Here is a 25868-nt window from a genome sequence, read left to right on the forward strand (position 1 = left end):
GACACTTTCTTGGCCAGTTCAGAAATGAGGCACACCATTTGAGAGTAACTGGAAAAAAAATGTGTTTGAGACTCGTAGAGAAACAATGTGTCAAAATGGTCTGCACATCTGTCCCCGTGTTCAATGAGGCTTTTACAGTATGAAACCTGATGAGCAATGGATTTGTGAATTTATGTACAGATGAGTGAGAAGATGCTCTTTGTTAGAAGTCAAGTAAGCTATGATATGCATCACCAATATGGGGTCAGTGGTGTGGTAGGCATTTTGATCAGACAAAGATCATGTGATCAGTGAAAAAGTATACTTGCTTGATCGAGCATATCATTGGAGGTGTTCTGGTGGAGAGTAAAATTTGTTACAGAAGCAGCATGAAGCTAAGCTCCCTATGGGATTACCTTTTCCCAAATGCTTTCTGAGAATAATTCCAGTCATGACAGCTTTATATGTGATTACCTTGAGTGAAATCTTGTACACTGTAATAAAGCAGCAGCTTTAATTCCAAGACTGCTGCCTCAGAATCAAAGTAAAATTCTGCACTGGGAGGTGCTGGTTTTGTGTCTGAAGGTTTTGGTGAAGACTGGAAGAGCTCTGTTGGCTGACAGCTCCTTTAAAGTCTAGGAGATGCTTATGCAGAGCAGGAATCTCTTTGAATGAACTGTTATTTTGATACAGGTTCTCTATACTGGTAACTGAGAATGATATTGACCCAAGAAGAACCCTGATCTAACATATGAAGTATTTACCTTGTTGGAACAGCTGTGTATCATGTTTCTTTCAAAGAAATATAACAATTTTCTAAAAACATAATCCAGTACCAGAGTTCCTCAGAGAAGTTAATACTGTCGTCCAGTTTCTTACCTCCAGAAGTCCAGTGTTATTAGTAAAACTTATTAAAATTGTCTTGGCAATACACATGATGCCTCTTGCACTCCTAAGAGATCTTTTTTGTAGTCATGTTGTCATTGCATAAAGGTAGTGAACTCCAGGCCTCTATTTATTTTTAGGAGTTGGTCTCTAAGAGTCATTTCCTTTAGAGGTGATTTAGGTATTAAAAGGGAGGCAGGGAGAGACAGACATGGAATGTGTACTTTATCACATTTCTTGAAGGCACATTGATTTCTGGGAGAAGGAAGCTGCATACTTCGGAGGTTTCCAGAGGGTTTTTCCTTGTACCTCAACAGTACTGTCAAATTCCCTTTTTGTGAAAATACTCAAAAGGTCAAGTTTATTTGTAGCAGCACATTTCTAAGTGCATTATGTCATGTATTTCCATCTCCATGAAATGAAGAACAAAACTTTTAACTCCAAAAAGCAAGGCAAACTTCCCTAGGAAAGAGACTCTCCTGCCTGCTCAAGGAGGATGCTGTTCCAAAAGATGCATGAGCATCATTTTTACAGAAGCCACTTGTAGCAAATGCTTTTTCATGTCGTAGGTCAATTGCCAAACGTAGGAAGATGGTTTGCTCTTCAGCTGATCACAGATGAAGCTCCTTACTGGCATCATCCCAAGAAGAATACAGCTTGCCAGCCAGCTGTAGTGAGAGCCGTGCTGAAGGAAAAGGAAGGTTTACCTTTCATCACTAATTCTGTGTTCCTCCTAATGTTAAAAAAGGATAATGCATGTTTGGGACAGATGGATGCAGCTACTTGTATGTTTTAGTGCTGCATGCAGTGAAGCACATGCAGGATATACACACTGACTAAAGCTTCTTGAGCTGCTAGAGGTTAAGTAACTTCCATGTGAAACTAATATAAGAAGGACTGTTGGAGAATATTTTAGCATAATACTTACTTCGAAGGATTTCTGGAATAGCTGTGCTTACAGTTAAACACTGTTACCCAAGGATTTCCTGTAACACAATTGTACTTGAACATGGCCCTTTTTACAGCATTTTAGATACACTCTAGCTTCCTGTGCTTGTAAATACTTTAATATAATAATGTCTGTATCTCAGTGAAGCGGGATCAACTAACAGAATTGTTGGCTGTACTACATCTAAGTTGTCTGCTAGAAAGACAACTTCAGTAAGCATCAAAACAGTTTTGTCTACTTTGGGATTTTCCCACACTGGGAACTTGACGTTTAACCTTTTGGCCACCCAGCATGAAAACAGAATTGTGCTACTTTTATCTACATGGGAGCATATTAAATAAGCCTGAAGTCAAATATAAACGAAGGAAGTTAGGAACAGCATTGCTTTGAAAACCTTTTTATTTTAATGATTTGCACAGATTCTCATTGATGGAAGACAGATTACTTTGCAAGCAAAAATTCAAAGAAAGTTACTCACTTGAAATAAATTAAAGATTAAACTACTACAACAAACATAATTTTGACTGCAAGCAAAATGTACTTTTAGTAGTAAATGTTGGCTTCTTTAGCTAAAATAGTCTCACCTTTATCTCAGTTGGAAAAAGCAAGAGAATACTGAATTGACTTGGAACACAGCAAAGTTGTGATTTTTTTTTTAATGTGATACTGCTGGAGCATTTTGCCTCACATGCAAACAGCATGTATATTTTTACCCGTTTGTTCTGTAAAATATTTTGCATTATTTGTAGGTATTCTCAGAATCTGGGAGTTGGACTAGTATTCTGGGTTTTGATAAAGGACACTTGCAGATTACTTCTGTAGAGCTTTATGAGCTTATAGGCATCAGTTTTTAAATTTCCAAGAGAGGATTTCTGTATCTGGATTTAAGCTTGTTTCTGTGGGAAAATTATATTTTTTGTCACAGAATAAAGACTTTGGAATTACTGACCTAATATAGTACAAGACTCACACTTGACAAAGAACATTTGTGGTTTTTAATAGAAAGAGTAATTATGTAGCATTTTGTCTTCTGCACTTTACTCACAGTGAATCTGAGCCACATCATTAATACTTATTGATATTTTCAGATAGTTTGGGGTCATAACTGCTGTAAAATTTTAGCTATTTTAATGCCACTGTGGGCTCATGCCATGTGTTAGGCTGTCAATGTAAAGTTACTGCATGGATTCACTGGAAGGCCATACAGGTTAATTTGTGTTATACCAAATTCTGGCTGAGCATGTCTCTGAGATAAGAAAACTAGTAAGATAAGCATGGGACCAGAAATGGAGATTAGGCCATGGTTCAAGTAATACATGGACACCATTGGTGACAGCACCAGACTTTCAGGGCATTTTGACTTGTCGCTGTTGGTAAACACAGTACATGAAAGGTGAACCCAAAATGGGAAAGGATTTTGAACACTGAATTTGTTTGATAGAAAGCCTAGATTTTCTTCACTCAGATTTTTTTCTATGAAGAGGGAGGAAATATGGAGGGGTGTCACTCTGAAGAGGTTCTGCAAGGAATGATTTCAAAGTTGATTGACTTAAAAATGTCAAGTGTCTGTAAAAAAGATCTGCCTCTAAAGGACTACTACTTTGTGACACATATGGTGGTACTATTAGAAGAAGTAGGGCTTTAGGTGGCCCTCTCTAAATAGAGGACTTACAGAAAACGGTTTTTAGTAACTATATTAAGTCATTGAAACATGTTAGAGAGCATTATCATATTTTCATTTCTGTAATAAATTTGAAACTTCTGAAGCCTTTCCCAGGTACTTTAGGCTGTTTGTAATATGTTTGTAGCAGAGATAGAAAACGGAAGTGCACGTAATTGAAGAATGATACTCTTTACTCAGAGAAGTACCCTGCCAAATTACTCTTTGGTCTTCAATTTAATTTTTACTTACCTTGTTTCAATAACCTGATGTTGAAATGGACTTTCTTATGGAAAATGTTCCCTTCTGTTTTCTTTGCCTGATTGTGGTTTGCAGATAAGTGCTGAATCCATTTTAGAAAGTGCTTTGAAATGTGTTCTCCATGGGGGAGTTAGGTATATGTATGCACAATTCTGTGTTAGGGAACAGCAGGAAAGTAGGCCAAGATAATTTTTTCTCTTCAGCTGATTTAAGCACCCCAAAAAAGGTGCTGTGTTCCATCCTCAGTCATTCTGCAAGGGTATGGCACAGGAGGACAGGGAGTGGGCGGTGAAATATGGAGCAGCAAGGTACCAGAGTTTGAGGGAGGAAGGGTGGGAGGATGATAACCATGAGTTGTTTGATTACAACTATTAACACTCAGAATTTTTTGAGAATAGGGAAAAGATAATATATTGTTCGCGAGCGCACATAAACTTCAGTCTTGCCTCTTTTTATTTACTTCTTGAGTTGTGAAGTTGGAAGGATGAAAATTTTGTCTACCAGCTAGATTCTTGGTTTCAGTTGTGGTCTTCCCCCCCCCCCCCAAATTTCTAATTACAAAGCAGATCTGCATCTAAAATTACGATGATACTGCTGTTGGGAGATTTGTGACATTCTGCTTGAAGGAAATGGCTGTGTCCATTTTTAAAAGGCAGAGAACCATAACATTATAGAAGATCATAGTCATTAGTAGGCAGGATTGCCAACAGGTTAGTAAACGAAGCATTAAAAATCTCCCCTCATTTGTTTGTCAGAGAGATTTACTTTCATGAAAGTGTTTGAATATTGTTGGTAATTACAGGGAGATTTAGTGTGGATAAGCTCTTGAAACTTCGAATACAAATTGCAATCTTAGTGAATGCTGTTCACTCCTTCACCAGCAGTACCTTCCCAGAGGTATCCAACATCTACTTTCTGTGTTTTGTTCGTAGAATCATAGAGTGCTTTGCTTTGGAAGGGACCTTAAAGATCATATAGTTCCTAATCTATTAAACAGTAATAGAAGCAGAAAAGCTCCAAACAAGACATTTGGACAAAAAGTAATATTATTTCCAAAGATGGTTTTATTTGTCAGTTTACTAAGGTGTGTGCCTGGAGTCTTCTGCTGCCAAACCTTGCTTTTATTTGGACATTTAGTATATGGACCAGTCATCCAATACATGTTAAGCCCTGAGTATATTTATTTAAATTCATGTTGGATCAATAGCAGAAATAACTTGTTTTGGTTCTTTCAGATAAAACCACAGAGTTTAAAATAAAGTGGTGTTTTTATTCCTTGGAATAAAATTATGCTTAAGCTTGCAGTTTTCCCTTCACTTTAAGTAGAAGTAGGTGGAGCTTGCTGCTGGAACAGGTGGTATTTTCTTTTCCATAATCTGTAAGTTCCTGTGGCCTAGGTTTTGAAACAAATAACTGTTCTTGTGGAGTAGATCCAGGCATTTATCTGGCTAAAAAAATAACACCACCAAAAGAAAAGTTCTCAGTCAGACCAGCTCCATTATCTAATTTGACACTCGGAAAAATGAACATAAAGTGGCAGAGCAATGGCGTGTGGGTATTGGGCCTTTAGGGGGGTACTACTCTTTTTGGTGGCAGGCTGTATTCATATCAGGTGACAATGACTTTGAGCCAGAGCATGAAATATTGGCATTGCTATATAGTCAGAGGGAAACTAGATTGAAATATGAGGCAGAAGTTAAGATTTTGCAGACCTGAGTACTGACATGTATTAAGTTTAAGCATGTCTTGAAAATTCCATGTTTGCAGCATGTTATTTTATACTTGTAGTAGCATAGAGTCCTTAAGATAATGTTGAAATATGTGTCTGAGAATTTAGCAAATGCTTTTCTCAGCCTCTCAAACAAAATACTAAGCAGTGGTACCTGAGACAGAATTTCTTGAGAGAGCAAAGAATCTGAACATGTTCTCAAAATGGTAACAGTGATCAAAACTAAGATGATATTTGAGAGAGACATTATCTACAGATTCCCTTGGTTGTGTATGATTGATTAGGACTGATTGCAATCAATTATACATACTGCATGTGTAATATGGCCTTGAAGCAGTTTCTTTTCTGAAAATTGACTTTGCAGAAATATTGCTTTATTACTCATGCTTACAACCTGAATGTATTCAAAAAGCATGTTTGTAATAGTGATAAAATAACACAGGTATCAAAAATAAGATAGATTATTAAACTTCAAATACAGGGATAATCAGTTGTGTCACTACAAGTTCTATCAAAACAATTGAGTTGTGTAAATCCCACATGAAGACATAGCTTGAATGCCACTGGACTGCTGAAGGATCAGTAAGACCAAAATATTCAAACAGTGAGATAGGACAGAAATATTTTGGCTTGCATGTGAGTATGTCAGAAAGGAATTTAGCTTCTTTTTATCATTTAAAGATGACTTTGTAGTCATCTAACTGGCTGTTAGATTTTTTTTTTCTCCCCATATTTAATTTGGTAATCATTTGAAAATTATAAAAAACACAAACTCCAGGTTTAAAGCTGCTTCTCAGGCAGAAGTGCAGAATATTTGTCTGTAGAGCAGTCTCGTGAAAATTATTGTATAAGTGTTTCTCTCACTTTCTGTGACAGGTTTTTCTATTGAAACAAAACATTTTCACACATACAGACCCAAAGCAATGATTTTAAAAATACTAGAGACAGTCCAGAAAGAGGAATAGACAGTCAGTAGTCTTTCTTCCTTCTACAAGGCTGGTGAAAGTGTCCTAGATAAAGTATTGAAGTAGTAAGACTCTCCTATATAAAATCAATTTTTTTCCAAAAAGAAAGTGTTTGACCTCTTCTAGACACATTCATTTTTGGTGTGTCTATTTTACAATCTAATTTAATCCAAGTTATAACTGGAGGCCATAAAATTTTGTTTCACTGCAGTAGTCTTACTAATGCTTTATTTTTTAAGGACTTTGTTTGGAAAGCTGAAGAAAAGTGAGCCCCTATCTTTGACTGTCCGGTATAAATGTGCCTTTGCTTCTAATTGCTGAAATCTGAAGTCTATTCTTAGACGGGTTTTGGAAAACCAATTTCTGTTTGTATTTGAGGTCAGTTATCTCTTAGTGGACAGCCACTGCAGACATCTTCCAACTTCTGTTTGGGTTTAGATGCCTCTGTGAAAAACAAGGTTTATTTGTCTGTTGCTTAGTTGTTAAAAGAAAGCATAATATTAGTTAAATCATGTGCTACTTGTTACATTTCCTTAGTTTGACATTTTAGGGATACTGCATGAAATGACAAGAGTAACAAGCAACTTGGGATATTTCATTGATAAGATGCTGCATTACTATTTTAGCATTCTGGGAGAAGTTAGCTATATCATTGCTCTTCCTTTTAGGAAACAGTTTGGGTTTGGTGTTTTCATCTCTGAAAAAACATTGGATACTTATGTTTTCTTCAAGATACTGATTCCACAGAGCAGCCTCGTTATGGGCTAAAAAAACTTTTCGGATAGCAGTAGTATATTTTCTGTTCAAAGGTTTGGCAGTGTAACACAAAGATATAATAATTCAGAACATTTTGTACTACCAAGTTTACATGTAAATCAGCTGGCTGGTAAATGTACCAGAAACTCTTGTCATATATAAACTCTTCTGATGTGTGAACATAATGCCATATTATACTTTTGTAACTCTGCAGGTATAATTGTGCTCTTCTCTTCTTCTGTTCCCCCAAGTACAGTAGCTTTAATTGCATTGGATACTCGAAATAGCAGTATTCACAGAAGAATTTACAGTGGAATACCAACAACTGCACTCTATGCACCTTTGTGTTTACAGTTCCTTTATGATGAATGGCAATGCCAATTGTAAACCAAAACTTTTCTCGTACATTAAAATTGTTTCCTTCTGTCTTTGAAGGTTACAGAAAGCAGATCAGACCTTGAAGATTTACACCTTTATGCAACTCCTCGGGAGCAACGGTTTCGTATGTTTGCCAGTTTAGAATTTGAAGGACAGCTATATATGACTCCACATGACTTCATTCAGGCTGTTACAAGTGATGAACCCAAATGTAAGCAGGAGTTTTATGATGATAAAATTGCTAGGGAAAATGTCAGCAGTGTATGTTATTTTTCCATTTGCTTTTGGTTCCTACTTCTGTTTCTGACTGTAGTAGAGAGATACTGCATCTTCCACATTTTTATTTTTAATGGTATCCAAGTGCATACAATCAGTATGCTTGATTGCTACTAGATTGCAAACATCTGCTATTAGTTTAACTTTCTTCTCGTAAAGGTCACAAACAGCTCAATAGTCATGTAAGACAGCAAGTTGTGTCATTTCCATGGACACAGTTCCTTTCAGAGCAGGCCAGTATTGCTGTAAACTCTTGCTTCCTTCTCTTTATAGTTATTCTATAAACAGGCAACATATGAGTTCTCTAAATAACTTAGGATAACATTTTTTTGCGAATGTTGCCATCTTAAATTCTCATCTGCTGTCCTGTTGGAGTGTTTTGCCCCACAAAGGTTCTCTGACTATATCACAGAGTTCTAAATAACATGCTTTGACTGAGAGATTCAGTCCCCTGGGAGATCCACTTTCTACACTTTAACATTGCCAGAGTTAGTACTATGTGTTAGTTAAATTAATGAAAAATCAACTATCAACTTTAGTTCATTTATTGTAAAATCTCTGCTTTAAGTATCAAAGAGTGACTGATTAGTAAGGTGATCCCTTTCAGTTCTAGTTTGATTTCCTGCCCCTCAGGTTTGCAGTGCATTGGTAGCAGCACACAACTTCTGGGGAATGTGAATATCTTTGCTCAGGTGTGACATGTGTGATCACTCACCTTGGGTCTTTCTTCATGAAGTCTACACCACAGAGCTAGTATAGAGAACAGTCAAAAGCAGCACTAAAACAGTCAGAGGAGAGCTTAAAGCTCTGTGCAGATGTTGAATTTTTTCCCTTTGTTCTCCTAACAGTAATGAAACAGGGAAAGAATTTAGCCATGGCACATCAAAACTTCTGTAACTTTTGAATAAAGATATAATCTTGTTATAACAGTGAAGACAGAGGATAGAGCTTAGATGGGGAAAACTTGCAAAACTTTGAAACTCTTACCAGAAAGCAAAAATTTTATTTTTTTTTTTTTTTTGCTTTGCAGTTAAAAGAGAGGAATCAGATTGCTTATCACATGATTTAATACAAATACACATCGATGATTTACATCTACTTCCTCTGCCCAGACCTTCAAATCTTCCTTTTTCTGTTACTGTGGAGTTGGGTTTCACTGTGTATGGTCATGAAGCACTTGTGCTACATGTGCTGGACATCAGTTAAACATTTGGTTTAACTCCATTTTATGACAGTTTGACTGGCTTGACCACACTATATGTATGGTTTGCTGTTAAAATTTTCCCATGCTAACAAAATTTATGCTTTCTCCTCTATCAAAGCAAGTATTCAGATTTTAAAAACAAAACCAAACCAAAAAGCATTTAACTCACAAGGACATTCTGTTTATCTCATTACAAAGGAGAAGAGATCTGAGATCTGAACAGTCAGGCACCCTTCTGAGTTCAGTGTAGCAAACCTTGTTTGTATCAAAATCCTTCCTGTGCATCCAGTTCACCTCTGAGACCAAAAGCAAAACTAACCTGGATGTTCTTTAGATTTTTAGACTAATATCAGAGACTACATGGCTGACAATTATTTTAAGGGATTGTAACTAAGCAGAAGTGGATGACTTCATTATAGTGGAAGTCATATTGTCTGGGACATTTGGACAGAAGGCTGATAAATAGGAATAGGTGAAATAGATGACCCGCAGATTACCACTTCCAGCTTCTCATACCTGACTGGGATAATTTTAACCCTTGTTAAAATTATCAAAGTACTGTCAAAGCATTGTCAAAGTACTGCTTTGTCTGCTTGAGCAAGTCTTAATTTTCTGTCTTGCTCTATTGAAGGCAGTGCATTTAAGGAAGGTGTTTTTCAGAATAAAGTAATACATTCTAAACATCTTATTTTGTATTTTTGGGGTCATTGTATAAATATGTTGCAAGTTGTAAATAATTGGGTCCATTCAGGCTGACATACTAGAGCATCTATATTTTGCATAAGGAAAAAGAACATAGACGTGGGAGGTTTTATGGATGAAGACTAGGAAGGTCTTGGCATTTTTTCTTTTTTGACAAAACTCCTTTGAAGCATAATAATAGTAGCTCTTTATGTCTCCTTTATAGAAAAGCTAATAATACTAGACCTGAATGAGATTCGTGATGGAGTGAATGCGTCTATTGTGATTGATTTACTTTGGAAATCATGTAAACCCTACAAAAGTCAAGAGGGTGTTCACTTCCTTTTTTGATTAAACACTAACTAATATTATAAGAGTATATTTTCTCTTATAAAGTGAAGCTTTTTACTCCAGGCATTTATTATAGAAAATAGAAAATAAATGCTATAATTAACTTGCTGCTGTCTTTATGGTGCAGGCTTTCATTTGGGAAAATATAATATTTTTAAGAGTCAAGCTTGATACATTCGTATCAGCCAGTTATGAGAAGAGGAAATATATTTTGTTCCCTGTAGTGCTAACTACAGTAATTTTAGCCTTAGCTGTAAGAAGTATGAATATACACTTAGATCTTCACTGACTTGTCTAGAAAGAAAATACGTATATAATGTATGAGACTGAAACATTATCTGATTGGAAAATTAGATATATATATTAGATATAAAATTATATATTAGATATAAGTTTTATATATATTAGATATATATATTAGATATATATATTCTCCAATCCATATATGAATTTGTATGGTAAATGAGGTCGTTTTGGGGGAGTTTATTTAGTTTTCTGAGACAAGACTATAATTGAATTTTAAAAGATAAGGTGAAAAGTATATGAAAATCTGTTAGCTTGTGTTATGATGTTGTTTGATATAACTCCCCCATAGTTAGAGTGGGATTTGTGGACTGCCTTGGTGCAAACCTTTACCAAGATGTAAAATTAATTTCAGTCAGTTTTTAACTATGAACTAATAAAAGACTGTAGTAAGTAGCTTCTGTATTGTGTTAATTATTTAATGGAGCATGGGAAAGGGATTTCTAGTACCACAGTGTGTTTTGCTCTACAAAAAGGAGCCTTTACCCACCAAAAATTTATGGATTTGATCACATGCAATGCTACTTTTTGTACCCTTGTGAATTCTGATATTCACAGAGCCGTGTCTTAATATTTATTGCATCTGTGCAAATATTTGTCTTGAGAGGGTGGGGATAGACCTCAAGTTTTGAATTCTTGAATGGTTATGGACAACTCTTGTTGAATATGAGTATTTTCCTCTGTGCCTGGAGTTAAGATGTTAGGAAGAAAGGATCTGGTCAGTCATAACCAGTTTTCAGTGCTAATGAGCAGTTCTGAATTGGAGGCCCTCTTCAGCTCTTCTGTTATAACTTAAAAAGAATTGAACCTGACAGAGGCTGTAAAAGGAAGCATGAATCTGAGTTACTAGGAAGAGCTGAAGAGGGTCTTAGTGCCTGGTGTAGTTTTAAGGACTTTTTTTTTCTGTTTGCTTTAAAATGTATCAGTGGTCCCTGAAGCAAGGGCCAGAATTTAGGTCTCCCTACAATCTGCATTGTAATACTACTGCTACTAAATAATCATTTCAGAATATTGAAAGCTGAAAACAGGAAACCATTTCCTGTTAAATGTTTTAAGGATGTATTTTGGAGGTTGAAAGTCTTTTCTCTCACTGAAGCAGAGTTGGATTAAAAACTATACATCTGAATTGTTTCTTTAAAGTTAGGACTTCGGGTATGTATTAAGCTAATTTTTTTAAAATAACATAAAGAGAATTTTTTTGGAAGCAGGTTAAAGGTTATACTCATGGAGTAAGGAAAATACTACTTCTTTGTCTTGAAAACACAGTGTAATGCAGTCTAATTTTTATGACATCACATTGGCAAAACTAAATGCTGTGAGCTCATGACTTTATCTTTTGTTGCAGGTGCTAAAAAATGGCGATCCCTTTCAAAGCAGGTGGGCATTAATTCCTGTGTGTCTTATAACCATATATTTTGATAGTTACTTTCATTCAGTATGTAAACAGAGTCACAGGAGAGTTTAATTTCTTCATTGTTGTCACTTCAGAGTCAGTGGAATCCAGAATCTCTGAGATGCTTTAGCAGTTGTGCCTGTTATTTACTGAATTCCTCTAGCCTTTGGCAGTTGCTTCCTCAGTCCATATCTGCCTGCATTTCTTAGTGTCTAGGTGTAACAGGTATATCCCAAACTGACTGAAATACTTACGCCACTCTCTCCCTTTTTGTGGTGTTTAAGTGCCTCTTACTTTTGTTTTTCCCCCCACATTTCTATAACTGCAGAAGCACTCTGTTTCCCTGTATTTTAAGGAAAGTACATTCATATTCATGGGTGAAGTTTGCTTTAGTTCAGGCTGAGTGCTTTAAAAGAACAGTTGCTTGGATTTTGTATGAAGACTTTACTGAAATGCAGGGAAACTTATCCTTGGCTTCACTGAATATGATCAGTAGTGAGTAATTCCAGCCACAAATACATTGCATTCATGCAGATGAGTAATACTTGCAATAATTGTGTGTGCAAAATTTATATGGTGCTTGAGTTCTTTCAAAATGATTGTGGTAACTGCAGTTAAATTAACTGGTAATTTGCTTGCAGTTTCTTATCTTTTATATTGATTTCCTAGAATTTACTCGTAATGTGTTGACTTCTTCATTAAATATTGAAGTATATGCTTTTATATTTTTTAAATCTTATTTTTTAGGAACTGAATCAGATCCTTATGGAGACACCACCAGTTTGGAAAGGATCATCCAAACTTTTCCGTAACCTTAATGAGAAAGGTGATTGATTAAAACTTATTTTCCTGAACCAAATTATCACTGTATTAATTTGTTGTGGTTAAAGTGAAGTTGTACTTTCATATGCATCACAATTTCAAAAAGATAAAAAGTTTATCCTTGCTTTCTCCATTTTACAGCATGGAAAAATTCCTTTTAATCTCTACAGTGTTTTAATGATGCCATCTTACAGCTAGCCTCTTCAGGTGAATTTGTGTCTTAGAGTTTGTTAAACTCATGTTGAATGTTTCAGGTTCAGTTTGTTGCAATGAATGGTATATAGACAGAGTATTTTAATAAAGACACAATATCTGTTTTTTTTAATAAGTTTGATAATATGATTTATTTCCAAAGATGGTATTGTATATCACCAAATAAGCATTTTGTACACAACACAAAGTGACAATTTCAGAAATGCTATACGCCCCTTTAAGTTCTGCAGATGAGGGCTTTGATAGCTTTTAAAACTCACACTATTGGTAAATGAAGAGCCAAGAGTCACTCCTGGTCTCCTCTTGTTTTTTCTTTCTTAATAAGCTCTATCAAAACTTCAAAACCAAAAATATAGAGTGTAAAAAACAATGATGGCTTGTACAGACATTTAAAAGCTATTTATGATAAATTATCCGCATATTTATTTACTTATATTCAGAATGGCAAAGGTCTGGTGGAGCGTTTGAAACATTTTTAAAAGCAGCCACAAGTACTTGCTATAAAATAAAGACAATTTATGGATGTTTAAAATAACTATGCCAGCAACAAAATTCCAATCAAATGCAGCTCAAATTTATTAAAGGACTAAGTAGTATAAACCTACTCTCAGAGGAGGATCCTAGGCTTGAATCTCTAGTGCATGAAGGCACTCCCTTTTTTTTTCTCAGTGTGCAGCCAGAACTCTAGAGAAGCAGAAATTGGCACATCTTTGCACTGTATTTCCATGTATTTCTTTGCTCTAAGATGCTTTCTATATAATCTAGTTGACTTTTGGAATATCAATTGCATAAAAATTCAACCTCAGAATCTCTTAAATCAATACATTATCAGTTTTAAAAAAACATGTCTGGATGTTGCTTGTTAAGCCTGTAATAAAATGTCTGCAATATGCACAGCCTTGATTCAACAGTATCTTACTCCAGTTTTCTGCCAGAGAAGTTCTACAGAATTTGATGGAATTAGGAGGACTCAAAACTGTCATAACAAGCTGGTAAAATTAGTAATAAACTTTAGCAGTTAGATGTTTTTTCAGCATGCTTTCTAAAAAAGTGAGTTCTGTTGTCCAGTTTTATACATAATATGAGAAAATATGATGGGTCTTAGGATTGATAATGTCATTCAGTAAGCCAGTGAAAGGAATGGGAATAGAATTCAACTCTCCTTAATTCTAATTTAGTTGGTTTTTTTTATTTATTACTTTACTCATTTTATTTAAAACATGCACATACGAAGCAAGTAGCAAAAGCCTATGTCCATTTATTTTCCCTTGGATTTATTTAATTCAGATAAGCCACACAGATTTATGCCCATTGTCCTTAAGTTTTATTATGTTTTATCCTTGAGTGCCCTCCTTCTCTTCTTTCTGACCATAGTGTAAGCTTTTCTTCCCTTCAATCATCATTTCAGAGCCTCTCTCCCATAACACTCAGAGCAATCAACCAGAACTATCTGTCTGCAGCTACAATACACCAGTACAAACAAAAGGAGAGAATACTTTCAAGACTTTTGTATTGCTCTCTTCATACTGTGATAGACTACTTGACAATTGCATTTTCTTTCTCTGTTTTACAACAAAGAAGGTGTCATCAAAAAGCCAAAAATACATATTTACATTTATTGACTGGTCATTAAAGGAGGTTTTACATCACTGAATGAGAACCTTTGAGGTATATGATTTCTTGATAGCAGGTCTTGAAAACTAATTTGTGCAAGCTGCTGTATAAAATCTAGAAGATAAAGCATAAGAGTGTGTACTATTTAAATGCCTTTATTTAATCTTTGCTAGTCTTCAGTGTGGAGCTATGTGTAAACTGAGGAAAAGAGTAGGTGGTATTAAAAATGCTTAGTAACTTTCCTAACTAGATCTACTAGTAGTAATAAAATCTTGGTTGTGAAGACTTAAATTTGCTTTTGGATCAAAAGATGGGAAATGAAGTATAACGGAAGTAAAATCCACATGAATGATACAATGTTTTGAGTTTTAATTGTACAGATTTTTCAGTGTAAAAAAAAGTTCAGATGACTATTTGCATAGTTTGTCACACACTCAGTTAAGTCAGATTTTAAAAGATATTTAAACATCCAAAGATTTGGCTGTTTTTGGAAAAACTTTTGCACCTGACTTGGACTGAAATCAAGGAGACAACCAGCAACTTCTGAAAATCCCAGCTGATAGACATCTTTACTCTCAGGCATCTAAATACTTTTTTTTTTTCTCTTTTGAAATAGTCTAATATTGTGGACTGACTTAACACTTCTGGTTTTGGAGGGCAGACAAAATCAATTTGTTAGAAATAAGGAACATGTTTTCCTAGTTCAGCCTCAAAGATCACTGGAGCTAAGGGCTTTTGGGGGAGCTGCACGTCATTGTTTTCAGTTCTTATTGAACTGTAAGATGCTTCTCGTTGTTGCCGCCGTGGGCATTTTGAAAAGTTGTCTCTTTTTACCCCTTACTTCAGAACTAGAAAAGCACAAGTACAGCTTATGGTACCAGACATAGCATTTGGGGATTGACTTCAGGTCTTATTTAAATTTTGCCTTAATCGCTTCTGAAGAGAAAAGGAAGTACCATTCTACACTATGATTCCCTTTTGACATCTTGTAAAAGATGAAAAGCCTAGAACATATTCCTTACAGGTCTTCTGAATGTAGAAGAAGAGTACAAATGTCTTTAACAGGCTTTAAAAATATTTAACAAGTTACACATATATTTACTAAGAGTTTTAATATAAATTTCTGGTAATTATTATGAAAAGGTTCATACAAGGTCGACTTAAAAGCTAGAATCTGCGCTTTCATAAGTAATACGAGACCAAGTTTTCTGTTAATATAATGCACTTAGAAACCACATATTGAAGTCAAGAACTGTATTCAAATGGGATGTATCAGGAGGGAGCACTATTAATGTTCTCCAAGTAAGTCTTTTCATATTGTTAGAGAGTGTTGTCATGAACTATTGGTGGGGTTTTTGCAAAGAAAATTTAATAAATCATTTATATTAGCTTTTAGGAATCTATCCAGCTTCTGTTTAATGAGCCATTCTCCACCGACTCTAGTTGTTTATTTGCCATATTTAATGTACTCCTCCCCTAAAATACTAAAAAACAAACAAAAAACCCCACACTCCAGTTCAATATTTTAGACAAATAACTCATTTAACAGGTTGAATACAGTTATATGCACACAAGTATGAGTATGCATATACACACGTACAAAAATTCTCCTTAGACATAGAATTAATGGTTTCAAGTTTAGGATATAAAGATAAAGTGAAACTAATATGACATAACTTTTTGTTTTGTCTTCAGGTGTGATATCTTACACAGAATATTTATTCCTCTTATGTATTTTAACAAGTAAGTATTTTTGGAGAAAAAACTCTAAAAGATTCATTACAAATTTCTACTCTCTGAATGTGTTGCTGTATGTTAAAATATTCTTACCCTTATCCCGCATATTCCAGTATTGAAAAAACTATATCATACATCTCTACGTTCATTTGAACCTCTTTTGCCCTAGTGGAATATTGTGTTACGTTTATTGAAATGTTGAGGAAGCCAAACTATACACTTCAGCTAAAGCCCAGTTAAGAGCTTAAGTTTATTTTCTTGTTTGAAATTTCTATAAAATTTCAAGCTAAATTTGCTGACCTTCATAAGGGACACTGAATACAGGGAGAAGAGAAGGATACCCATTATTACTTGTTTCACCTATTAGTGCCTGATAGGTAACATCAATGAGACAATAATAAAATATAAAGTATTTATGTTAGAAAACACTAACAAAATTGAATAATTCTGCTTTTATCACCCATAAAACTGAATTAGAATAGAGTTAGACTGAACTGAGCCTGATACAGACTTTGTTTTGATATTTTGAGATGTGTTTTTTGGGAAGGAGCAAAGAGTTTTATTTGTCTTTCATTTGTATGTAATTAAACCATTTCTATTGGATTCATAGTGGGTTTTCATCAGACATGATCTGGATTCCTGTTAGGAATCAGAGCAGGAACTTGACCCTAAACTCATCTCCAACTCCAGCTCAATGGATATTCTTCTGTCACTTCTTTGTTACCCGGGTTAACTTTTGGCCATAATTCATCCATATTTCAAATCTCTGAGTGTCACCAAAATGTTGCCGAAAGGCTTCACTTCCAGTTACCTTCAGAATCCCCATGTTTCAGAAATAATTTAAAATTCTAACGTGGTCTCAAACTTCAATGGCTCTAAGCGTGTAAACAAGAAAATGCTGGATGTCTTTCTGCATAGCATTTATTTTGATCAGAAGCTGTTGGATCCTGTAACTTTTTTGCAAAATCTTTAAAAGTGTCTTTTTAAAACACTGTGTTTTAATAGAAAATGTATTTTCTACAAATCTGGTTTTGTAACATAAAATGGATTCTGCCTATGAACAGTCTTAACTATCTAACTAGCCATTACTGTGAGATATTATTCTTGGATATTTCATGTTCTGTTTCTACTCTTGTGAGCACGCCTTCTGTTGGCATAACACGGGTAATGCTGTTTTACAGATGGTACGATTTGCATTTACTATGTACACAAATGTACTGATGTACATTAGCTGAGGGTATGGCTTTTATAAATGGACATTGAATAATTCCCTAGAGTTTTATATTTGCTTTCTTTCCAAGTAAATAAATAATTGAATGGGATTTTTTTTGGCAGAGCCACATGCAGGTTTTAGAATTGCTTTCAACATGTTTGATACGGATGGCAATGAAATGGTGGACAAAAAGGAATTCTTAGTGGTACGTATATTTTCAGGTTTTGAAGTAATCTTGAAACAAATGTGATGGTGTCAATAGTTATGAGCATACAAGCTATTCTTCACTGAGTGCAGTTGTTTATTTGCCTTATTTAATATAAATGGTTATTATAATGTTAATTGAAAATAGTAGCTCCTTCTTACAGTGCATGGATGTGTTGTATATAATGATTTTTTAAGATTAATTCCAGTTTTTATTCTGTATCTTTTTAATTGCTTCTACATTCACATATAGTTAGGCTATTAAACTAATATAGCTGTATCAATTGTCAGCAGAGTTACTTAATTGCTATAATCATAAGGGACTTGCAAAAGAATCTTTTCCTGGGAGACCACTTCACTTTGCCATTCATTCTGCTGATAATTTCAAGTAACCTGAAAATATTGACTGACATAATGGGACACTATCACCTGTTTTGGACAAGATTTGTAGTTAAATAAAACATATTGTACATATATCTAGTTCAGGTTTTTAGAAACTACCATCTAAAATTTTGTGGTTAGTGATGTAAACTGCACAAAGGCCTTTGTTTTTTACTGAACAAGTACAGATGATTAATAAAATATATACAAGAATCGAATCAGATGCTCGTAAAAAAAAGACATTTGCAGAAGACATAAATTTTATCTTCACAGAGTTTTATATAGTTGAGCTTATAAATAAATACAGTAAATACACATGAGAAAAAGTCCACTGCCACACTGAAAAAGATGGAACAAAATATAAAGAACAAAACAGACACATGGAGTGTATTTAAGTGTGTGATCCCATTTTATTTAAAACAAAGACACCCTAATTTCCTGTGTGCAGTTTCATAATTGATTCAGATAAACTGTGCTAACCTAAAGAAAACAAAAATGTGAAAGAAACTGTGCTTAGTTTTAAGGACTGAACTTCCCTCAGTTCTCCTTTCCAAGGAAGTTACATCTGAGGTCTGGGGGCTTGTTTTCTGGTGACATAGCTTAAGCAGAGCAGGTGTCATTTATTTTGTAAGGTGAAACCACTTGCAAATTGTGGCATGCTGATAACTTTTTTGTCTTCTAAATTTAAATGTACGCATCCTTGTATGTGCTAATTCCTAATATACATCTCCAATTGGAGGAACAAAATAGCAAGCATTGGATTAATTAGCAAAAGGAAAAATAGATGAAGAAGAAAAAAAAAGAAAACTTCTAATGATTCAATAACACAGAATGTAGTGGAATACTGAAAACTTTTTTTGTTTTAAAAAAAGGACTTCCATCACAATAGCTAATGGGAGAAAATTAAAGCAGGAGGCTTCATCTTTCAGAAACTAATGCTAAAAATGAAATAAAATAAGCATGTGAAGTGGGAAGTAAGGACAACATTTAACTATGGATATTGCATCTTTCTTTCTAACTATGTTTTTATAGTCTCCTTCACATCCTACTATGTATTTACTGTCTGTCATGGTCCCTGGCAAAAAATTCTCCTTATACGTTTTCTCTTAGGAGACTTGGTGCATTAAAAAAAGAAAGGTTAATTTTCAAACATTAGATATACTGTCCTTCACCTATGATTGTATTTAACAAATTCATATAGATTAAACCTGAGCATAACTCTGCTTCATTAGAGTGTCAGTGACACTTAAAAATTAGTTCAAAACCTGTAAGTCAGAATGGTAGATCTGAAGTGAAAAATATTGAAGTAGGTAGGTAGATAGATAATGTTTGTGTAATTAAAAGTAAATTTGAAAATAGCAGTTGAATCAGTGATGCTCCAACTGTGATAGAGTTGACCCCAGAGCATACATTTGGCTTCTGTACTCACTTTGAATATGATGCGTCATACCCTCTCTGCCTGGAAGCAGGAGGCTGTTCAAAGGATACCATTTGAACTTGGTCCAGCATTTGCAAAGTATTTATCCATAGATTACAGGCAACTATCAACACAAAATTGGAAGTACAGTTAGTACTGTTCAGTTTTGCAAATAAAGAAGCTTTAAAGAGTTTTGTTTTGGGATCACATGTTGGGTGATTCTTGAGGAAAATAGTACATGTAGCGAAGAGTTAAAATTTTGATAATTTTTCTGTTAGCAGCTTTAGTGTTTTTGTAAACTAATTCCATGGTGTTTGTGCTTCCCTTTTTGCTTATGTAATAGGGTTGAGGTCAGGGAACAGACGTATTGTGTTGCCTTGTTACAGGAGATCCTGTTTTTGCTGCCTTCGGTAGTCAATCCCATTATCCTGTTTCAAACAATGTTCCTATGAAAGTACTCCTAGACCCTCTTTGAATTCACTTTTTTACTCACTGGTATCCTATAGCACCCTTTCTGAACAAAAGATCCATTTCCAGAAGTTTAGCAAGTGCTTTAATGATGTATGCAACAGAATCCTACTCCCTTTGCCTCTGTGGCAGGGAAAATATATCCAAGGATGCATTGCTTTTTACCAGTCTTTTTTGGTTTTTCAATTACTGCCACTCTTCGCTCCTGCTTGATGGCGTGTCACTTCACTTTTCACAAGGGACTTTCTTTCTACTTCTCTCTCTTCATTTAACTCTTTTCTTTCCATTGTTCTGGGTTGCAAACTGTGTAGTACTCTAGGCCATACAGCTAGATGTCCTGTCATGACTCTTTCCTTGTCAGCATAAGTTACAGTAATTTGGGCGTGAAGCTTTGCAAAAAATTAGAAAAAAATATCAAGATCTGTAAGTTTATCCATACTCAAAAATAGGTATAGTGACACACAAAATATTCTGGTCTGTATTTGCCTTATAGGAAATTCCAGAACACTGTAGTCAATTTTAGTAATTCATAACATGTTTTTTATAAATGTGTTTTGCTACTTAATCGCTAAACGCTGTATTCTTTTGTTTCAATATTGTCATATGCCTGCAGTAAAGCTTGCTGATCCCCTTGTCTTAGTCATCTGCCTTCTCTGAAATAGTGATATCCTGAAATTTAGTTTGGAAAATTTCCTTGCAAAATTTATCGCACACACTTTATGTTTCACATTCCGATCCCTGGGGAGCTGTGTGGATGCCATGGCAGTATCAGGTTTTATCAGACTCTTGGTAGGTAAAATCAGGTCTTTGAAAGGACTGCCACAATTGTGTCTGTATGCCATGGTGTTTGGTTCTGAAAATACCGTATTCCAGATAGGATGAATTTGTCAGCTGCAGTATTTATTCTTTTTCCAGCCCACTTAGAGGCTAACAAATGCTACAAGTGACAGTACAATATTTTCACCTGCAGTTTTTTAAAAACTGAAGTTTACTGGTAGAGATCTAGGTGATATCATAGTTAATACTGCACTCTCTTGCTACGAAGAGTAAACACTGTGACACTTTTTTCCAATGGTTTGGGAATATTAATAGGCATTACTATAAATAAAAAGATCTAAATAAAACAGATACTTACAAAGAAAGATAAGTACAAACCAGTTCATACTCTGAAGACTTTACAAAAATAAATATGCTCAAGAATCTGTGTTTGAAATCTTGTATTTGAGGTTTTCTCAGAAGCTCTGAGTTTAAAGAGTTTAAAGCTCTTAATGTTGAGATAGTTGTGAAAGGGGTATTTTACAAGACCTGGAGGTATTCTTTGAACAGACTTGAAAAAAAAGGGTACTTGATAAATTACTCTTGAGTAGTAGTCTGTTGCTGCTGAAGGGGAATGTTTCACCGTCACCAGGTGTTTCTACCCCTCCCTTGTGCCAGCAGGAGTTAAGAACTGATCAGGTTGGAAACTAACAGTATGAAAAAAAGATTGATCCAGCTGATGGTGTAACTACACAGATACTAATTAGTACCCAACAAGAAAGAATGTGCCTTGAGGTGGTGAAAAAGGCTGGAACTCCCCCTTTTTATATAGGTCAGATTGGCTAAATAGGATGTTCTTAATATTGTGCTCCCAAGTAGAATTGTTAGCCTTCCTTTGTGGAAAAAAATATTTCCTTTTTCCTTTCTGTGGGATGGTTTAAGTCACAGAAAGAACATAAAGGCATGCTATGAACAATAAAAGATCATTGAAACACCACTATTTTAGTAAAGAGCTACATTTTAATCCTGTTTGTAGTTTTCTCATGATGAAAGGTTGTTATACATGTGAAATAGCCTGAACACTAAATATGAATAAAATGGTTTGGTTTTTAGCTCCAAGAGATCTTCAGGAAAAAAAATGAGAAGAGAGAAAAACGAGGAGATGAAGAAAAACGTGCAATGCTGGTAAGTAAAATCAGAATAGTTGCAACTGGGAGTTGGTTTACTTTCTTCAATGTAGGACAAAATTGTGTGTGTATATATTTCAGTAATCACTATTTTTTTTCAAACACTAAATTCATATTGTTAAAAGAATATGCATAACCTTATATGTAGAAAAAAAGCATTTATCCTAAACTGCAGTTGCTAAAAAAAAAGTAAGTATATTATATAAAGGAAAAAAAAATGTTTAAATATGGTTATGACATGTTATGACAGTACCATTGGTTGCATTTGGAGTCTTTAAATCTAGGGAAAAGTGAATAGTAATGACACAGTGAGAGATCTTGGTGACAAGACCAAGACTCTTGCTTTCATAACTAACTAAAGCTGTTCATGTAGACATACTGGTCTTGATGCTTGTTATCAATAGTTTTAAAATAGATTATGAAATATTACAAGTGAACTTAGATTCTATTTCCAAATTTAAGTCTTTACTAAATAAGGCTTATGACCAATGCAAAATATTTTCAGTTATATATATGAATCTGAATAGATTTTTATGGAATATTGGATACTCACATGATGTCAAATTTGCATTTCTTATGGACATAAGAAAGGTAAGTCAGAAATAAATGAGTCTGTGGTGGTTTGTCTGAAGGATGGCAGCAGTAGCAGGTACTTATTTTGCTGCTGGAAAAGTAAAAATTGGGTACAAATGTCTGTCAAGACCACAGCAGAACAAACCACGTTCATTTGCAATTTGCATATTTATGGAAAAAATTCTTTGCTATAAGAAACATTTTGACACATGCACGGAACTTCTCACGGTGTCCATTATCCTTTTGCAACCGTAGATGCTTGATCTCAGTTCTTTGTCCCTGAAATCATAAGAATTTTGAATTTCAAGAATTAATACTTTTTAAACCTTCCCACCCTCTCCTGCTCAGCTTTTCAAAATGCTAGGTCAGTTGTTGAATCTCACACACACTGTTAATTTTGAAAAAAGGAAAGGTACACACAAGGGAAGAGCTTTTGGAAAACATAAAGATTGCAAAATTGCACTTTTCTCCTGAGAGTAACTTCTACAAATCTGTACTTCTCTTTTGAAAATTTGAAGAATGAGATTGAAAATAAACCGTTTTTTCTTCACTGTCATTTTGCAAACAAAAAACCAAAAAGACTAGTAATATAGAAAGTAAAGGTTTGCTTGTCTTAACCTATTTTGTTGTCTTTTTTTTCTCCCTTCTTTTGTCTTCATTCTGACGTGTGATACTTGGCTTGGCCCATTTTTGCTGTATGTCAGCGTCTTCAACTTTATGGATATCATACTTCTACTAACAGTGTATGTACTCTAATTATTTTCAATTGATGCAGTCTTCACCAGTGAGATAATATGCTATAAGAAAATTTACTGTATTTATCTTTTTCATGAAGTAAATTACTTCTGCTAATCTGTAAAAATGCGAGGGATCTTTGCCTGTGTAAAAGATTGTGCATGCTCATTGCACACGTTCTGAACAGGCAAGCCTACCAGAAGGAGAGGTTGTTCTCTTTATTTATATATGAAGGAAACAATATTTTTAAGGGAAAGTTGAAAATACATTTTAATAAATTATAGACTTATTTTTAATTAATGTATGTAAATTAAGTCATCCTGCATGAGTCAGCTGATTAAGCTCTGTCTTGTTTACTTGTGTATAATGTGAAGTAATAATTAGTCAAATGAATCCTTTACGTCTTTGTTTCCCTGAAAAACGGAACCTGAAGAGAGCTTTCCTGTTGCTGTGCTTCGCTTACAGAACAAATACATAAGAACTTCCACTGTTGAACTAGAATAGGATTTTACAGAAAATAGTCCCTGTATTATGTAGGTGACAGTAAACTTCTCTTCAATCATTTCTGAGAGGTGGGAGAGAGAATCAGCAAGAGAGAGATCTAAGGAATGTGCAGATTCGTTTCCTGTGAAGTCGAAACAAACAGTTTGGGCAATATGCAGGAATGAATTCTGTTGAATTAAAAGATGCAGTTGACAGGATGTTGTGAGAAAAATGTAGTAGAATATGTAAGGCCTTATGATTCAATGGATTTCAGATTAGGCCTTACTGCAGTGAAACATTCTGTACAGCAGTTAACATATTCTTGTGCTGCTGCCTATTTCAAACTGAAACCAAACTAGTTAGGCATTCTACTCATACAATAATTTTCAGCTTTAGTAAAAATCCTCCTTCTAGACTCCAGCCATGTCCAAACACTTTATCAAGATGATGCCCAGGTGTTCTCCATCTTTTTTTTGCCCTCCTACTATCTGAATGGAGATCTCCATGCAAAGGAAGCTAAAGTATATAGGAATTCACAGTATCCAATAAATCCCCCACCCCCAAAATTGATATTTTTGGGGGTTCTATTTCTCCTACTGAAACAAGAAGTGTAGCAGCCTTTTCAGTTTCCCTTGATGTCCCAAGGATTTGAAGATGCTCAGGACCAAGGAGATGCAACCCTAAAATTCTGGGCTAGTCCAAACATGCTGTGTTGGGCCCTTCTCCTCACTTTGTCTTACAAAACAATGCTATCTTTTTGAAAAGTGTTGAGGTCTGTAGACCATAGAAAGCATCGAATGATGTTTTAAATGGGATAAATATTTTAGTATTTTCATTTGCAAATTCTTTCCAGCCATGTTCTGGTGCATACTGCATTTGCGTCTAAGACCGCTTCAGCATGTATTGCATGAGTGCTTTCACTGGCCAAATGCCAACCAGAACATGATAATTATGATGAGATGCATGTAATGAAAATAAAATGTGCACACCCAGAAGTACTAATTCCATTGACTAAAGTAAATCTCCAGTAAGAGAACAAATTCAGTGAATACTTAAGATAGATAATTACAGAATTGTATGCATGAAAGAATGAGCTGCTGTTCATTCACAAGACAAGGTAAGTTTGATCATCAGACATGCAGTGTTTTCCTGATAAGTATGTTACTGTTGAAGTTGAACTTATTAGACTTATTAGTTGAACTTACTGCCTTTCTTTATTAGTGCAAGGATGTCATCCTGATTTTTGGATGAAATTATTTTTATATATGGTGATATTTATATTTTGATCAAGGACAAAACACATTTCTTAAGTTTATAAATTATTAATTTTGGGCAAAACAGAATTATTAGAAAAAACAACGGCAAAACGCTGAGTTTAAATGGTCATTTTCCTTTTAATAAATGTACTTTTAATAAATATTTTAATAAATATTTTCGCTTTACACTTTCTCTAATTTATTTTGTTTGGGAAAGTGGAGTCTGGTGATACTTTTGGTACCACCAAGAGTAATAAACAAGTAGCTGTGATAGACCAGTGTTCTTTCATTGTTATGTAACTGGGTTGAAATTTCTGTTTAGAAGCAAGAGAACGAAGCCATGCGTTTGAAGATCAATTGGAAAATATTTTAAAGTTTATAAGTGGTTTTTCTGTTGTTCTTTGTTTTTCAAACAACTGTGCTTCTTGAAACTGCAGGTTCTTAAAACAGAAGGAGAGGACCTTGTCCCCAGAAGCTATTGGGATACTTTGAGACGTAGCACAAGCCAAGCACTCTTTTCGGACCTTGCAGAGGTATAAGACAACCTCTGTCTCTGGTCCATAAACAGACTTCTATTTTATTTATTTCTGTTCTGATTATTTTCCTATTTTATGCACCTTGTTTCTTTTCTTCCTTTTAATTACTTTGTTTTTTAAACCTGAAAGTTCTCAGATAAAATGCATTTGATTCTGTGCAGTTCAATAATTGAAAGTTGTCATTTCCAAGAAAAAGCAAAGTTACCTTTTGAAAGAGTTGGAAGATGAAGTCCTCTTCAGTCCTCACTATAAGAAACATTTTCTAACACTAATAGTGATGGTATTTCACAGTTGGAGAAGTAATTTCAGAAACTTTGCCATTTAGACTTGGTCTAGTGATATGACAACTTTAATGAGACTTGCAGCCCTTTAAGTTTTATGTCCTTAATGCACTTTTTATATATGTTATCTGAGCCTATCTTCACAAAAAGTATCATGCAAAGATTGTTTTAATTATTGGAGAAAACCAGGAATGTTTTAAGGTAACCAAAACATTAGTCAAT

The 25868-nt window shown here is 34.7% G+C and overlaps 1 protein-coding gene across 3 annotated transcripts in view; it reads left to right on the forward strand.

The window, feature by feature from the left end:
* Window positions 1-25868, forward strand: part of MICU3 (mitochondrial calcium uptake family member 3) — a 53811-nt gene that overhangs the window by 3951 nt on the left and 23992 nt on the right. For 2 of the 3 annotated variants that reach the window (XM_051790335.1, XM_051790334.1), the window contains exons 2-8: window positions 7620-7773; window positions 11723-11754; window positions 12518-12596; window positions 16115-16162; window positions 17492-17574; window positions 21709-21780; window positions 25267-25362. In XM_051790335.1, coding sequence (XP_051646295.1) covers window positions 7620-7773; window positions 11723-11754; window positions 12518-12596; window positions 16115-16162; window positions 17492-17574; window positions 21709-21780; window positions 25267-25362 — 564 coding nt within the window. Of the gene's footprint in view, window positions 1-7619; window positions 7774-11722; window positions 11755-12517; window positions 12597-16114; window positions 16163-17491; window positions 17575-21708; window positions 21781-23059; window positions 23099-25266; window positions 25363-25868 lie in introns of all 3 variants that reach the window. The other variant, XM_051790333.1, reaches the window with a different exon arrangement.

Source organism: Manacus candei, unplaced genomic scaffold (genome assembly GCF_025592945.1).
Source record: "Manacus candei isolate 608988 ecotype Guabito, Panama unplaced genomic scaffold, ASM2559294v1 h1tg000028l, whole genome shotgun sequence".
Lineage (NCBI taxonomy): Eukaryota > Metazoa > Chordata > Aves > Passeriformes > Pipridae > Manacus > Manacus candei.